The sequence below is a fragment of the Callionymus lyra genome, chromosome 8 (assembly GCF_982586985.1).
Source record: "Callionymus lyra chromosome 8, fCalLyr1.hap1.1, whole genome shotgun sequence".
Classification (NCBI taxonomy): domain Eukaryota; kingdom Metazoa; phylum Chordata; class Actinopteri; order Syngnathiformes; family Callionymidae; genus Callionymus; species Callionymus lyra.
In genome coordinates, this window is record NC_141825.1 from 8,652,839 (window position 1) to 8,671,316 (window position 18,478).

The 18,478-nt window shown below is 38.5% G+C and overlaps 1 protein-coding gene across 2 annotated transcripts in view; it reads right to left on the reverse strand.

Annotated features, from left to right (window-relative positions):
- Positions 1 to 3,719: 3,719 nt before the first annotated feature.
- roraa (RAR-related orphan receptor A, paralog a) overlaps positions 3,720 to 18,478 on the reverse strand; it is a 274,886-nt gene continuing 260,127 nt past the window's right edge. The window contains exons 4-11 of one of the 2 annotated variants that reach the window (XM_087797616.1): positions 16,667 to 16,808; positions 13,453 to 13,848; positions 11,686 to 11,807; positions 11,468 to 11,600; positions 9,025 to 9,132; positions 7,131 to 7,241; positions 6,201 to 6,313; positions 3,720 to 4,891 (exon numbers count right to left, since the gene is read on the reverse strand). In XM_087797616.1, coding sequence (XP_087653742.1) covers positions 4,727 to 4,891; positions 6,201 to 6,313; positions 7,131 to 7,241; positions 9,025 to 9,132; positions 11,468 to 11,600; positions 11,686 to 11,807; positions 13,453 to 13,848; positions 16,667 to 16,808 — 1,290 coding nt within the window. In that variant the 3' untranslated portion in view covers positions 3,720 to 4,726. The remainder of the gene's footprint in view (positions 4,892 to 6,200; positions 6,314 to 7,130; positions 7,242 to 9,024; positions 9,133 to 11,467; positions 11,601 to 11,685; positions 11,808 to 13,452; positions 13,849 to 16,666; positions 16,809 to 18,478) is intronic. The other variant, XM_087797619.1, reaches the window with a different exon arrangement.

Consider the following 18,478-nt stretch of genomic DNA (forward strand, 5'->3'; position numbering starts at 1 on the left):
CTTTGAATCACTATTCGTCATCATTTATTGAGTTCCTAATATCAATAATACATTAATAAGCAACAGAATTCTTGGACTTATAGGGCAGCCAGGCTTAATTAATCAATACATCGTTCACAAAATTAACTTACCTAGCACCACACATCAGGGCAACACAAAAAAGAAACACAACCCTACCGCTATCAAACTAATCCTAAACCAGGGAGGAGAACTAAGTATTGTACAATTATGGCGTCGTCGATAAATATCTCCGTCGGGCAGGCCTTAGTAGCAGTTTTTTCCTCTTAGCTAAACAGACAGAATGCTACTTTTGTACAGTTAAATATGAGGGGCTGGGGGGGGGAGAGAGAGAACAGAACCGGTCCAATATACAGATGAAACATCCAAAATCAACTGATAAATAAGAGGTGTATTTACATGCAGATGTTCAAGGACTATATGCACATAGATAGAAATCATATACACACATATATTATTGCTTGACATTCAATTATGGCTAAAAAAGTCGTCGTTTTTATCTTCTTCAAACTATTATCTTAAAAATTCTTCTTATAAGCTGTGCTTTGGAAACAAAAAAAAGATGGGAAACACACTCCAGCACGGATCGATAAAGCTCGACATGACACTGATCTTTATTATTTAAGGGTCACGAAGACTTTTCCCGTTATGTCACGCTCTCGAAAAAACTTTGTCATGGATGGATCTTTAAAAAAAACAACAACCTTCACATGGAAAATAAAAAAAAAACCTCCCGTGTATTTATTATTTATTTATTTATTTATTAAAGCCTTGTCTGGGGTGGTTCACACAGAGAACACACACACACACACATACATACATACACACTATTGCTTTGTACAAACAGACAACAGAGCAGAGACAGAAGGACCAGCACAGACGACTACACACTGATTGAAGAGCACGTCGATCCCGATAAAAGAGAAAATCGGGATCTGTACAGAAGGACATCACTTTTACAGGCCAGTGTGCGATTTATTTGAGGATCACGACAATAAACGTAAAAAAAAGGATGACGCCTGCACTGTATAGAGACCCGTAATCGTCAACACAAGGCATATTGCTTGTTTTATTTATTGAAGTACACAATATGAGCCACTCAACCACTTGGTAGGACAAAAAAACAAAGACAAAGCTGCTCAGAAATCGGTGTGTAAAGGTGAATCCAGTAAAAAAGGAGAAAAAAAAAATCATCGGATGCTTTGCAACTCGCCACCTGTTCTCCGCTTTTACCCGCACCTCCCTGAGCGTTCATTAACATCATCTTAGCTGTTCTCGTCGTCCTGGATTGTCTAGTGTTTTGCTGGGAGACTGAGGTTTGCTCGTCGTAAAAGAAGGGCTTGTGCATATCCAAAAAACAGATTTTCGCTACAGCAAGAACACAACAGATTTTTTTTTTTTTTTTGTATTGCATAAGAATATTTGGTTTTTCTCCAACGAAGAGGGTTTTGTTATTAAAAGACCCTGATGACACCTTTTATTTTGAAAATCCAATGAAACAGATGGGTTTTAAAATTTGAAGGAAAAAAATGGTGGTAGTGGTATTTTTTTCGAGTGGCAGTGATGTCGAACTCATCCCTGAAACGAAACCTAATGAGTGAAAACACACGTTTTTTTTTTAAATAATTCCTCTCTCGGACAGCAACACAACTCTTCCCTGAGGGGTGACGACACGAGGCGGCGACACCTCGTGCACATTGCACGGCAGAGGAATGATCCAACACAGAATGTTGTAAAGGGGGTGAGGGAGGGAGGAAGGGGGTTGTTATCATGCTTTTAGAAAGGGACATCTTTTTTTGAACGCTTTTATGTATATATATTTTTAAAACATGTTTTTTTTTTTTTGTTAAAGAAAGCCGTAACTGGAATGTCGAAGGAATCCATTCTAACAAGCGACGACTACTGTTTGGCACATTTTTTCTTCTTTCTTTGTCTTTTTTAGTGTTTTTTTTTTTAGTGTTTTTTGTCTTTACTACCACACTGACAAGAAAGACACACTCAACAAAACAAGAAGCACAACAACAAAGCATTCTGAAAATAGCACTTGTCCCAACACTTTCTCTACCTCCCTCGCCCTCCCTCCTTCCTAAAGAGAAACCGCCGCTAAATCTAATTATTGCAAGAAAATACTCAAGTGCTACCTGACATCTTTTTTTCTCTCCCTCTGTCCAGGAACCAACAAAAAAAAAACATGTTACAAAAATAGAAGGTTTACACTACCAGACAAGGCTTTGAATATTCACGTTCCCTTCATTGTTTTGTCTGCGTTGAGGTTTTTTTTGGGCGAGAAAGCAGGAGGAGACATTGGAAAACTCAAGTCAGAGCTGCAGTTTCCTTCACCTTCCACTAGATGGAGCAGTTGGATCGCTGTTACGAGCACCTATGTATTGGCGGGATTTATACCGGAATTAAAAAATATATATTTTTGTCAAATAGTCAACACTTTTTTAATTTTTAATTCATAAACCTTGATGCTACATCACTATATTGTCATTAATTTATAAGATTTAGAGTTTACGATCGCCCTTTAACTATTTTTATTTCTTGAAAAAATTACCTTTGTGTGATTTTCTCTCTAAAAAAAGCAAAACTTACTAGTTTTAAAGTTTAAAATTTGCATTTTTCTTGCCTAAAACATGACAGCAATGAAATTAAAATAGAATATCAGAAGTATAAGTCGGTAGCGGAGGTTGCTATCACTTTTTAGCACCTGGAGAAAAGCTATTTTGTATTTTTCTGTTGTGCCAATAAAGTTGCTTAAGAGACAAGAATATGTCCAACAACTACAAGGACAGCTGGGATGTAAGCCAATTGCTAAAACGTGGATTGGGTCATGAGACTTTACGAAACAACATCCTCATTTTTAGTGCTCAATAGGTGGCGCTAACATCCTTAAAATGATGTGAAATTGTTAGACATTATAGAGACGGGAGTGTCATCAAGTACAGTAACTGTTTCAGGAAAACAATGGCGATACCACTGTGGTAACCAATTGCCGGAGAGTTTGCTCCGAATATGAATTCAAAATGGCGTTAATGCATTTTATTTGTCAAGCTTCCCATCTTTCTGAAAAGGGAAAATTGTGTATTAATAGAATTTAAGTGTTTTTGTGACAAGTAATTTGATGAATTAAAAAAAAGAAGCGTCTTTACTAGTATGATTAAAATGACAAGTTTTGGTCATAATATTGAATCAAGGATTGTGATTCTATAGTCAAATGTGAAAAATCAGTGTCTTGCTCGATTATTTATTTTGTAAGTTTGTAGTATTTGAATCTTAATTCTGAAGTTACTACTACTACTAACAGTAGCATTCTTTTTCCTGAGATGCTAATCATTAGCATGTTTTTAACTGTGAGTTTAAAGATGAATAATTGGCTGAAAAGTGTGTTTTTTGATATGAAATGTTTAACCATTTTCATTAATTTCAATAACATTTCCTCGCGTCAATAAGCCCAACAATCTGCTGCGACAGTATCATAACATTCCGCCTCTTCCATCCACGTCTAGGTTAGGTTAGTTTAGGTTAGGTAGAACCTAATTGATCCCTCAGGAGGTCTCCTTCGGGAAATTGTTTACGCAACTCTGATGTCTCCTCCTGCCTTCTCGCTCAAAACTTCCACATCTTTCTTCACCAGCTCAATGGCGACGCGCCCCCCCGCCCGCCTGCCCGCCCGCCCTCCGACCTCCGACCTCCGACCTCCGACCTCCCTGACCTCTCACACCGGCATCATCTACAGCTCCCGGGACAAAGCCCCTGTGACGATGGTTCAACTTGTATTTCTTGTGCACATGCAACACATCACTAAGGTAAATATACAAGTCTTAAATTAAGGAGGAAACAAAGGTTGTAAATAAAAAAAAGTGCCTTATCAATTCAACATTTAAGAATGGTCTAACCACTAGTATCATACATGTTATTTAAAATAGATTCTATAAACATTACTTCTTCTGTATAGTAAGTACTTATGACCATATACCCTGTAGTACATTATAAAACAGGTGGAATGGAACCTTTTCGTCGGCGCCCCGAGCTTCAGCGGGGCTCTCGTCCGGAGAAGGATTAATAGCAGATGGCCTTACATGATTTCACTATGCAACGATGGTGGATGGAGTCTTTGACAACTAAAATAGTTTTAGAATTACCAGAATTCTCTTTTTTTTTTTTTTTTTCTTGTTAAACGATTGTCCTTAGAGAGGTGCCAATTTGCATCACCATGCCGACAGAGCCTCCCTCAAAAGTCGCTGCGAGTGCCGAGAAAAATGCATCAGGAAATCCGAAAACAGAGAAAAAGATGGCGGAACTTGACCTCGACGTGCACACCGTCCCGAGATCCTTCACCAGAGGACAGAGACCACGTTGTCGTTTTTTTTTGTTGAGATCGGCTCTCGATAAATATGCCAATTCGATTGGGATTCCAAATAGTCGTTTTTTTTTCAGATTTCGGGTGAAAAATGTGCAAACGGAGGTCGAGTCCGGCCGAACAGAGGTCACCTCTCAGTGGGGGGGTGGGGGGGGGTCCAGAAGTGCGAGCGACCAAAGAGGACTTTCGAGGACCGACCGGGATTTGTGAAGAAGAAGAAGAAGAAGAACAGCGTGACGTCTGTCCACTCTGGTTTTGTGCAGGCCACCTTTATAAAGTGTCTCAGATTCCTCCACCACATTCCCCTACGGTGGGCACGCTGGCGCCGGTGGGGGCCCGGGTTTGCTACCCGTCAACGGGCATGGACTGCTCAAAGTCTGATCCAAACAGCTCCTTGTATAAGGGGGGGAAGTGGGCGCGCACAATGTCTGGGTATATTGCTTTGAATGCCGTGAGCTTCTCTGTATGCCTACTGCACAGCGCTCGCAGTGTCGACACTTTGCATATCAACTGTGGAGAGAGAGGAGACAGCCGGTTTTAGGCGGGAGGCAAGGACAGAGAGCAGTGGAAAACATCGCTGCCTACAGTGGATTCGACGCTCACACAGGAGGGGGGGGCAAACAGACTTGTAAATATTGAGACAAGCGCTCAGGCGTGCGGAAAAAACCTGACACTTTTTATTCCGCGGCCGCCGTGACTGATTGGTTGACACTTGAAATAGCCCTTTAGACATCGCGCTGAGCATTGAATCAGACCCACATAGAGCTATTGACTGTGATATACGAATCGCTGACGACTCATTCTTTAATTGTACTGTTTAAAATGATTTTTTTCACAATTTCAAACAATTTTAAATGTTTTCGGAGACGATTTAACTTAATTTTCCTCTTAAATAAACATATACATGTCACAGTACAGATTGGAATGCAGTAGGATCTGGAATCCTACTAGTAGAGGATTCCAGAGAAAATTCCAATCCAGATTGGAATCCTCCGGATTGAAATCCTGCTTCTGAACTGGGATCTTAATATTGATATGGGTTAGTGTTAGGAATTTCTCCTATTATAATTGGAGATTGTCCTGGTAGAATTCCCATTTGTCCTAGGACAGATTGGAATTCCAATATTCTGATCCCAATACAATTGTTGTATTGTCTCTACTAGGAGAGATTGGAATTCACTAGTAGAATCTGGAAACCTACTAGGACAGATTGGAATTCCAATATTCAGATCCCAGTTCAGTAATAGGATTCCAATCTGTACCAGTACTGTTCTAGTTCTGTACTAGTACAGATTGGAATTCCATTCTCTACTAGTAAATTACTGGATTACAATCTGTACTTTGACATATACATATTTTTTACCATTTGGAATTTAATGATTTTCAACATTGTATTGAACAATGTTGATCTTGAACACTAGATTACCTGAGATTACACTTTTATTATATAAGAATACAATTTTCTATAAAGATTATTTTCTATTTTCTTTTACATCAAAGTTATTTACTTTTGTTTTTTCCTTATTATTTAAGTGCCAAATTTCTATCAAAATATATATTTTTTGCATTACTATTATCATTGTATTATTATTATTATAATTATATATTAATATTTCAATTAATATGTTATTTATCAATTTATAATTTTTCCATTGAAAGCATTGGACAATTTATTTTATTTGACAAATTAAAGTGTAGACCATCTTATTTTCTCAAATTGTATTTCGACTTCAGCGTGTTTTTTCCGAGTGAAACAAGTTCAATTAGAACTAAAGCACAAACCTAAGAGCACATAAACATTTATTCGTATATAACGTACCTTCGTTAGAATTCCGTCCTCTCTGTGGTTCTTCTGCAGGACGTGCTGGAGCGCCAGCTGGATCTTCTGCTGGAGTTTTTCCACCTTCACTTTCTCCTGAAGCCAAGACCGGTCTGAAAGAGCAGAAGGTGTTTTAATAATAATAGAGCAGGACTTAAATTTTTTTAAACACTTTAATCAAATGAATCACATTAAATGTAATTGATGAGTGTTTTTATTGGCTTATTTATGGCTTTATTTTAAACCGACACTATGTTGTATGTATGTTAATGTCACGTTAATACTTTCGTAGGATTGGGAAAAGCAAATTTAAGATGAATTTCGCTTATTATTATAAATGAATTAAAACTTCGCATAGGAAACGTTTTACTTAAAACTAATACTAATGCGGCTTCAGAGCCTTTAACTTGAACCGAATATTTACTCAAATATTTAAGTAAAACCTACAAGAATCTGGCTTTTAAATATAATTTTAGTCAATTTACTATTCACTATCGTGTTTTGTATCTGTAGCTGTTTTTTTTAATAAACAGATGCCTTTAAATTGTTTGTGTGTGTGTGTGTGTGGTTGTCCGTCAATATATGTCCTGTGATTAACTGGATGTCTGTCCAGGGTGTCCCCCCCCCCCCCGCCTACTGTCCCGTGTAGCTGGGACCGACACCCGTAACCTCGTGAAATAGAAAAACGAAGGAGAGAGTCATAACCGTAGTGCAAATGTTTGTCATTAAATCAATTTAAATGACGCGTTGACAGTAAGGTGGAGAACGAGAAGTCAAATATTTGGGCCCATTAAAAACGGGAGAAACCGAATTGGAAGCAGCAGCTTCGAGAACCTTGATACGGTTGTTCTGATAATTGGCAAGGAACGAGAACGCATGTGAATATTGTTTTTTTTTCCTGCTGTATTTTCCCCCGTGAGTGACACCTACCAGCAGACATCAACACAAAGGCGGAGAACAGGGCGATCTCATCCTCAGACAGGTGCATAGAACACAAGTTTTTCCCAAACTCGAAGACGGAGCTGATCAAGTCGTCACAGCCTGCCACAGCAAAGGACACAGAGAAAGAGCTGAGGATGAGGAAGACCAAAGAACAACATTCCCTCTTGATCTTTATTGGGAGAGAGGCACACGGGGAGGGAGAAAGAGAGGGGGATCGGAAGAAGAGAAGAAGAAATAGCAGCATGCTGACAGCACATGGGCGCGTGGTAGGCAGAGCCGGCGATGCTTTTACCGAGTTGTGCCTCCCAGACAAGTCACTTTTGGCAGTTGGGTGGTGTTACGCAAGCGGAAATTAGGTCACTATTGAGGCTTTTAGTTAAATCAATTATCTGCCGGGGAGAAGGACGGGCGGATGCCACCGCGGCTCAGGACGCCCATCACTCCCTTCCACCGCAGACCCTCGGTGCTGACGCACAGATGCACTTACACACCTTACACAACCCTTTCGTTTTTAGTAAAATACAGATTTACATTTTCACTTCTTTTATCTCGTCCCTGGTTTTATTTGAGTAATTAATACCAGATTTTAAATTGTCATATAATGATCATACATGAGATCCCTGTGCACCTTTCTATTGGTACATTTTTTAAAGGTACTTATAGTAAGTAAGTAAGTAAGTAATTTTTATTTGTATAGCGCTTTTCCAGACCAGGGTCACAAAGCGCTTAAACAATCAAAACAATATTCAATAAAGTATATACTTTTAAGGGCAAGATAAAACTGTATATTTATAGGAAAATCATTAACACTGTCTACAAGTTTTTGCACCATAATAACATCATGTATTTCGATGAAGAACCCCTTGTAGTATCTCAGGGTCAAAGTGACCCGGTGGCCTGAAAACAAAAGTGTTTGTTTGTAATTGGTGTATAGGTCGTTCACCTTGATCCAGAGACAACACAAGGGATACAACAAACACATTGGTTTTTTGGGGGCCTAAAGATACTAGTAATTTTACCATTACTTGTGATTAGTTTGAAAAATACTTGTTTTATTTTCATATCCTGCTCATAACACAACACCATTATCCATACATTTTGATTAGAATACAAAGAGTGCAGAGAGAGAGAGAGAGAGGGGGGGGGAGGGAGGGATGGAAGGGGGGAAGGAGGGAGGGATCGACTATAATAAAAATCAATTTGAAACTAAAATACATTGACTATTTAAAAATACTGTTTCTCACCGAATACATGTGATATTTCTGATATTAAGAATATAGCATATAATTCATAAACACATGGGCCGTAACAAAAATGAAAACAAATGAAATACTAATACATGTTTTAAAAATGTAGAAAAAGAAATTAAAGATTTAAAAAAGGACCATTATTTTCAAGAATTAGCTGTAGAGAAAAACATTATATTTAATACTCTTGCAGCCACAAAAACTACAAATTATCTGTATTTCGACTATACAGTAAAGCAGCACTATAGGAAGATTGAAAATATTTGTTTCTGGCTCCCCCCGGCGTTAAAACGGTGTAATGGCCACAGTGTAATTCATTCCGCCATAATAGGAAATGAATGCAACCGCCATCTCTGACCCGCCAGTCATTAAGCAATTTGAGAATAACAACAACTTTGGTAACAAGAGGCGGTTGTTATAGTTGGATCCGTCTACTCGCGGAACCACGGCGGGAGCCAAAGACAACGGTGATTTGAGCAATCTTCGATCCTTTGACGTCAGACTACGGATGACGACCTGTCACCCGTGTCACTAGATTCATACGCAGCGCGATCATCGGCTGAACCGACTCCAGCCGGTGAGTCACCGTCGAACACGTACGACACGTACGAACGAAAAACGTTGACTCCACTTACCTAATGACTTGAAGACGTCAGGTCCGGCGTACTTTCCGTCGAAGTAGACGGTGTTGTTTTGTGAGTCAAAGGCACGGCACATTCTGACAAACACAACCTCCAAAGAGCCTGCGGAGACAGACAGGAAACAAGAAGGTGTTTTTTTTCAGTCAGGCAAACAAAAAAAAACACATGATTGTGCTTTTGTGATTTCCTCCCACAATAGACGACGCACACTTTTGAAACAGCTGTCAGCGGCGGAGACACAAAATCACCTTGGCAGATGATAATATCACAACGTGCGACGACGGCTATTTTCTCCGAACTAATTCGGCGGAGCTAACACTTGTTCATTCAACCTTTTACGGCGAGATAAGCAGGACATTTATTTCATCCTGCGATTTGTCGCTCTCCGCGAGGGAGTGGATAAGAGGACGTGAGCTAGGACATACGTTGTTTAAATGTCACGTCAGGGAGCTCCGGTGGTCATTTCAGTTGTACAACTGACTCAAAGACAAGGTTTGATCACACAATGATATCCTTTACATCAACATCTTGTGCCTTTTTTTTTATATTTAGAGTGAAAAGTTACAGCAGAAAATGTCACACATGACTCAGCTACGAGTAAAAATGTCTTGTTGTATTAGAAAGGAAATATTTTGGTCTAAATGGTACAAAAAGGAGTATCTCTTTTTATAAGATTATCTTGCAGTTTTGGATTTGAGAACATTTGTGTCAGGCTAGCTTTAGATTAGCCTTATGTTACAGTCAATTTCTTTCTTATTAAAATATTTTAAAAGATGTAGCTACACCAAAGATGTAACTAACATTAGTAGACTTAGCTAACACTAGTAGATGTAGCTAGCACTAGTAAATGTAGCTAACACTAGTAGATGTAGCTAATACCAGTAGATGTAGCTAACACTAGTAAATGTAGCTAAGTAGACGTAGCTAATACTAGAAGACGTAGCTAACACTAGTAGATTTAGCTAACAGTAGAAGATGTAGCTAACACTAATAGATGTAGCTAAGTAGATGTAGTTAATACTAGAAGACATAGCTAACACTTATAGATGTAGCTAAGTAGACATAGCTAACACTAGAAGATGTAGCTAACACTAATAGATGTAGCTAAGTAGACATAGATAATACAAGAAGACGTAGCTAACACTAATAGATGTAGCTAACACTAATAGATGTAGCTAACACTAATAGATGTAGCTAACACTAGAAGATGTAGCTAACACTAATAGATGTAGCTAAGTAGACGTAGCTAACACTAATAGATGTAGCTAACACTAATAGATGTAGCTAACACTAGAAGATGTAGCTAACACTAATAGATGTAGCTAAGTAGACGTAGTTAATACTAGAAGACGTAGCTAACACTAGAAGATGTAGCTAACACTAATAGATGTAGCTAACACTAATATATGTAGCTAACACTAATATATGTAGCTAACACTAGAAGATGTAGCTAACACTAATAGATGTAGCTAAGTAGACATAGCTAATACTAGAAGACGTAGCTAACACTAATAGATGTAGCTAACACTAATAGATGTAGCTAACACTAATAGATGTAGCTAACACTAATAGATGTAGCTAACACTAATATATGTAGCTAACACTAGAAGATGTAGCTAACACTAATAGATGTAGCTAAGTAGACATAGCTAATACTAGAAGACGTAGCTAACACTAATAGTTGTATCTAAGTAGATGTAGGTAATACTAGAAGACGTAGCTAACACTAATAGATGTAGCTAAAAATCCTGTTAAGGCATTCAATTTAACACTTTTTTAATTATCTTCAATCAATAATTATTTTGGGGGAAAAAAACAGTGAAATATATTTCATTTAATCTAAAATTTATGTTTGCTTGTGTTTAAAAAATATTAAATTATCTTTTTTGGTATTTTCTTCACTACAACAGATAATAACATATTTTTAAACACCAGGAAATAATGTATCATATAAAATATTCTTATAGAACTTTTTCTAGATACATTTTTCTATTAAAAAAAACAAACAATTAAAATAATGGTTGATGAGAATTTTAAGCGTGTATTTATGCAATTCTCCATCTTGGCATCGATTGTTTGATTTAGACATTTTTAGAGATTATTCAGGAGATTGCGAACAGGTTATTTGAATATTAGAATATGGAATGTGACGACAGTGAGTCACTATAGTGACTCGATAAATTCTGATTCTGGATAACATTTGAGATAGAAGTTAATTTTTTAGTTTGTCTCAAGAGATGAGCAGCAGCAGCAGAGAAAGAAGTGTTGGTGAGACGGCAGGCCTGGTGAGGTGACAGAGTCTGTGCATGTGAAGACGAGGCTTTGCTCAGTCAGGTCAGCTATGCCCTTGTGACAATGCCAGTGGGGGGAGAATGGGGGGTGACGGGCGGTGGGGGTGAGTCTGACAGCAACAGGCCATGTTGACAGGCTGTCATACCTGCTTTCAGCAGCACTATCTGATCGTTCTGACACAGCTCCATGAAGCCGTCGATGCGCTTGGCGAACTCCACCACATACTGAATGGCCTCTGTTATTTTGATCGCACACAGCTGCCACATGACTTCCCGAGGCTGAGAACAGATAAGACACAGAGTGAGCTATCTGCAGAAAATAAAATGGATCGCCGCCGCTAATGTGGAGAAGGCTCCAGCTCACCTTGCTCTGGTAGTTCTCCACCTCCTCCTGAAGGAACGCCTGCCAGGTCATCTGCTGCAACTCCTCTCGCAGGTACTGACAAGTCTCCATGTGTGACTTGGAGATATTCTGGGCCAAGTGCTCTGTGACACAAACACCGGGAAGTTAGTCACACTGAACACGGACGCCACGGAATCTTACATGGGTTTCCACTCTTAGTTACTTCATTTAAATGGAAACAACATAACGTGAATGAATGCAGGATATCATCAAATTAAAACAATAAAAAATAGACTAATATTTATCCACTGAATTGGTGACAATTATAGCATATACAAGGTTATATTTTCAAAAAATAAATCTCGATACCTGGTTATGATCAGAAGTGAAAAAAAATATTTATGATCACCCCCTAATAATGTATTTATTTATCTGCAGGTATATTGGTCTATCCTCAAAAAAAATAAATATATATATTTGTTTTTAAAGGCCCGAAAACAAATTGCCACCGGGTCACCTTGACCCAGACACAACATAAGGGTGAAACATTAAAACATGTATTCGATAAGGCCTATTCAAACTAATGAATATTACATTTAAAATAATATATATTACCTCATAAATATCTTTGTATTTAAATATTTCTATAAATATATATCATTTTTATTAATTTGGATTTAATGTTTATGAATTCCAACAGGTTAAGGAAAGATACCAAATTAATTGCACAGACAAAAAAGATATTACTATAAATAATTTATATTTAAACATTTAAAAAGACTGTTAAGGAAAAAGTATAAATAAAAAACGACTTGTTTTTGTTTCTCCCTTTCTTAATTTTAATGCAAAATGACCGCAGACAAAAACATTGACTATATTAATTTATTTAATTTTAGCTGTCAAAATGATCACGCTCTTTTTCTTTTTCTTTTAATGTAAGAATTCAACTCAATAATTTAAATTATTCAGCACTGAAAAAAGTTGGCTTTGGATAAGAAAAGAAAAGCACTTATTTTCTTTTACTTCAAATACATATTCAAATAACAAATTGAACAGAATTAAATAAATCTCATTTTATTCAGCATGGAACTGCAATTGTCTTATTAGCATCACAGCAGCTAGCTGTCTCAAGAAGAAGAAGAAGAAGTATTTCCACCTGACAAATGATCTAATGAATCCAGAACAACAGACAAGTCTTGCTCGCGTGGCAGCCCATAATGAAGACCTCAGTGATGAACGCGCTACTGTAAAGGAAGATTCGGTAAAAACCCTCGTGAAGGAGCAGATATGCGTGGGCTTTTTTTTTTTTTTTTTTTATTGAGTGGGAAAAGGCTTGTTGACATTTCCTCTCTCTGCCTGCAGGAAGCTCAAAGCTCGACGTTGAGGCAAAGCCAATCTAGTTATGACACAAAAGCGCGGCGGGGGGAGGAGGGGCGGCGTGTTACTCACTGAAACAAAGGTCACATTTTCTCTCAGAGAAACATCCAGCATGAGAATTTAAATGGTTTTGAAAAACACATCTGGTGAAAGAGTTCTCGGGCACGAGGGAGCCTAAAAAAAATGATTTCCCCCGACGCCTGCCCTGCTGGATCCTGATTGGCCCTAATTAATGGAAACTAATTACAAAAAAGAGGCTCCTTTAATGAGTGTTGGAGATGAGTCTCTAACCTTCTGCTATTTTAAGCAACCTTTGTGTGGTTTTGCCCCACGGTTGAGTCGTTCTCCCCCCCTCCCCTATCTCTCCATCTAAACCCCCCGCCCGCCTGGTCGCCCGCCTTGCCAACGTACCTAGTTCTGCCATGGACACGGTGGGGGAGGTCTCGCCGTTGGTGAAGGAGCAGTACGGGAAGAAGCCGGAGCCGGGGGCAAAGTCGCAGATGGGCTCCGGCTTGATGCCGTTGATGTCCAGGCCCGACTGGTCCGGGGACGGCTGGATGTCCAGGTAGAAGCTGCTGACGGCCGAGTCGGGCTTGGTGCCGTCCGGGGTGTGCCCGTCCATGTAGCCGCTGAGGTCGTCGTGGAGCTCCGTCAGGCCGTTGGCCGAGAGGCCGTAGCTGGGCGTGAGCGGCTCAGCCTCGCCCGGCTGCTGCTGGTGTTCGCGCTGCTGCTGCTGCAGCCGGTGCTTCTGGACCTCGGCGTACAGGCTGTCCCGCTGCTTCTTCGACATGCGGCCGAACTTCACCGCTGCCGAAACAAACCAACGTTAAATTGGAAAAAAAAATACTCTTTATCCACCAGTTACTCTTTTTTTTTGCCACTTTTTGTCTCATTTTATGTCACCTAAAACGTTTTTAATGGCAACTCACGTTAAAATCAGTTCTGGAAAAAAGTAAAAACACACCGATGTACAACCTGGTATTTGTCCTTTGAATCAATTTGGCGAAAATCAATTTTGATAGAGACCAACCCATTGACATCTGACATTCTTTCTTAGAAAAAGTGACCCTTTAATTCCATTTTGGAAACAGGTAGAGCATAAATAAACTATTGGATACAATTGTTACAATTCGGTAAGAACATAAATAATATATAGATTGAAAATATAGTTAATTGCTCCACCTAGTGTCAGAACGGTGTAACTGCAATGCTGCTGAGCCTCCGTTGCCAAATAATAATAATAATAATAGTAATCTCTATTTATATAGCGCCTTTCTAGACCAGGGTCACAAAGCCAGCATAAACTATTTTTTAACAAGATAATTCAATTTGTAGTTTACACTTCATATATTGAAATAATTCATCATAAATATTCCAATTAGCACTTTTTGGAGTTTGAATTGTTACATAAGGGGCTTCATGAAATTAAAATGGATATGATTATATACTTCATAGTTATGATCAGAAATAGTTCACAGTGTAACAGAAGATGTGAAGAAGTAAATTACAACTTTATAGGGTGATACTTAATTCATTTTTCAAGTTGCCCTTGTTTAAAAAATACAGTGTTAACCCTTTGCGTTATCTCAGGGTCGAGGTGACCCAAACACATTTGTTTTTTCAGGCCTCCGGGTCACCTTGACCCTGAGATAACGTGTGTTTCATAAGACATGGAAGATTGCAGTGATATAAGATTGTATTGACATAATTGAGATAAGCCCAACAAAAAAACTGATTATGAGTTTCTGTTAATAAAAGCTGGATGACATAACATTTTCCATAAACTCACAGAAAGCTAATTTCCATCAGACGATTCGCCGTGTTGTTGTTGTTGGTCGTCTTGCTATGAATGCCAGACTAAACAGTAGTGCTGAGGACGCGACCTCTTGGCTGGAGTTAAAGGGGTCTGGCAGTCTGTCAGCCACGTCTGCGTCCACGTCTGCGTGTGTGTGTGTTTGAGTCTGAGTGTGTGTGTGTTTGAGTCTGAGTGTGTGTGTGTTCGAAAAGTGAGCAGCAACGACGCACGAGAGAATACGGGCAGATGGCGGCAGATATGTTGAGCGAAGGCCGGAGTCACCTTCGTCTTATCCCTGGATGACTTTGCTGCGCTCATAGAAAAACCCTCTCTCGTAACTGTATCAAAGCTGAAACATTCATGACGAGTGTTTCTATCTGTAGATGTTATAGAATAACTCTCCGCGGAGTTAAAGAACCCGTCTCGCCCTCATCGCTGAACACACTCCACCATGTCTACAGACAGATACCGTCTGTCTTTTTTTTGTTCCTGCAGCAGTAAGAATGCACTTATAATCTTGGGTCTTACACAACATGCAGTTTTATGCTCTGGATTATCTGGAACATATCTCCTACTACTACAAAAAAACTACATAAGCATGGTTTTAGTGGTTTTACAAAAAAAATCCTACAAGACCAAGACCAGGGACAATTTACCCATGTTGTGAAAGTCCCAGAAAACAGATATATATCACAGTACAGATTGGAATGCAGTATGATCTGGAATCTTACTAGTACAGATTGGAATGTACTAGTACAGATTTTAATCCTGCTACTGAAATGGGATCTTAATATTGATATTAGTTAGGGTTAGGGTTTGACTACATCAAAATATCGTTTTGTTTTACTCTGAATTTCTCATGATTATAATTGGAGATTGTCCTGGTAGAATTCCCATTTGTTCTAGAACAGATTGGAATTCCAATATTCAGATCCCAATACAGTAGTAGAATTCCAATCTCTTCTAGTAGAGATTAGAATTCACTAGTAGAATCAGGAATCCTCCTAGGACAGATTGGAATTCCAATATTCAGATCCCAGTTCAGTAGTAGGATTCCAATTTGTACTAGTAGGATCTGGAATCCTACTAGTACAGATTGGAATTCCTATCTGTACTAGTAGGATTCCAGATCCTACTGGATTCCAATCAGTACTTTGACATATACATATTTTGTGTATAATATTTTTGTGTTTTTATTTTATTTTATATTTACAACTTCGTCTTTAAAAACAAATAAATACTTTATATGGCAAGCCAGAAATAAGATGAAACTCAAAACCCTTGCCGGAGCCAAGGTCTCAGGCTTGAAAGTTTGTACAAAAATTACATTTTTTCTTCAACGTATTTTAACTGAAATGCAAAGTGATGGAAATAATAAATAGGATGGTGTTTAATTGCTTAGCTCTGTTACTCGATAAAAGAGATAGTTGAGGTGAAACATACCAAACCTTGTAAATCTTTGTATATTTTGAGGGTTAGTACCAACAATATGTATATATTTTATTAGATAACAATCAAATAATTTCTAATATCAAATAACAAATAGAAGAGAGAGTGTGTGAAACCTTTAAGTTACCAATGGTAACAACAAATGATCTATAAAAAGGATTTATACCTGAAGTTCGAATTCGTTCTGAAGGTGAAATTTATGGTGTATCTTTCATAGAACGACCCATGTGTTGTACTAGAAAATATATTCCAGTTGTCTTCTTTTTTTCTAAAAGTGGCTTAATATTGATTTATTGACAAGTATTCATCAATAAATCCCTTCGAACGGACCCACACATGAAACCCATACAGACTTTTACACAACCTCCTCTCCGGACTCACCATCTCGCGACATGCCCACTGCCAGGCACTTCTGCAGCCGGCAGTGCTGGCAGCGGTTGCGGCTGGTGCGGTCGATCAGGCAGTTCTTCTGGCGGGGGCACGAGTACGCTGCATTGCTCTGCTGACTCCTCCTGAAGAAGCCCTGCACACATGAGGAAGCACCGCGGGTTACTGGCAGGAGCACTTACTCATAGCAGCCTCTCACTCCATCACCGCTTTGTTATGTTCTTATTTGTTTTTTTGTCGGACAAAAAAATCACTCGCTCTGTGATTTAGCGGTAGAATATTCAAACCGACGAAAGTATTTAATTGCTCGCTTGAAGTATAAATATACAAATACACATACAAATACAAATTGAAGATGTTTAAAAAGTGCTTTTCTAGTTTTTAAGTTTGAGTCATCGACAAAGCATATAAAACGTGTTGCTCCACAAACAAACGAGCAAATATTAAATACAATAATTTTTGAAAAATCTCCACAAACATTGCAACATACTGTACACGTTGTATACATTTAATTAGACTACACTATTGCAGAACTCGCTTGCACTACGCGTATTGAAGAAACAATGTGTAGGTTGCACTGTAGTGTGAGATGAAGCCTTTTTGATCCGAAATTTGTCAATCTGTTCCTTGTCTTGTTATCAACAAAAAACTTCTAAAAAACATGTAATTCAATTAAATTTATTGATGACATTTTTACCCACAGTAATGTATAATAATATTATATATATATAAACAAATAACAAATAACAAATAATAAAATAAACAATAATTCTATCTCGCCTTATTCTAGTTGTCTGTGTTTATATACATGTCTATTAGCAAAATAACTCCAAAATATATAAACATATTTCATTGAAACCTCCAAGAAAGATGATTAAATTAAGGTGGTGATCCAACGTTTCCATCTGGAGATTGAAAGGTTTTGAAGGTGTCACTCACTAATTTCCAACATTTGCTTCTATACCATTGTGTGTGTTGTTATCGTTTGGCTAGCTGAGCTAGCTAGAACTTTAGCAACAAGCTATGTTTTTTTTTTTTTTATTAACTCAATTTTAAACTGTTTTTATGAAGTTACGTTGACTCATCACCCTGTCTCAGTGTTTTCATACTTAACGTATATATATATATATTACACATGTGTCCTTTTATAAAAAATCAAATTAATATTCTATAAACAATAAATAATATTATACTTAAATAGTTTTTTTCTGATTAATTATTAAAATGATGGTTTATGTCAGTCGTGTCCATAAATAGAGATGCTCTCTTTGAGAGAAGACAATTAAAAATAGACATGAGTGTCATTACTGCGTATTATTATTTTTTTAATCGCGCTCAAGAGCGTCAGCCGCCGCCGCGACTGATACTAATCGAATCAATAGCACTGGCTCGGAGTGTAGCGTGTTTAGCTAGCCACGATATCCGCCACAGTGGTTTCTCTTAGCTCGGGTTATTAGAGTTGATTAACGCGGCGGTGGCTCGCGGTGCTGAAGGATTGCAAAGGCGCACAGACCGGATTCCTCATCCTTTGACTTAATGAATTGATTCCAGCGCATCATTAACACGCCCCACTCTACCGCTCCGTACACATATGTCTTAATTAGCTGCTCATTGGCTGTTTAATTACGAGAAAACAGCTGACAGCTGCCAACTCGCTGGATAATGGAGGCCATTATGGAAGCGCGGCGATGACGACGAGCTGACTCTTTAACGCTGTGATTTATGGGCCACGCTCGCACGTACTATTGAAGCAGGAAGTACATGTTCACGGCGGCTACTTACTGTATATGTCGTGGGATGACCCGC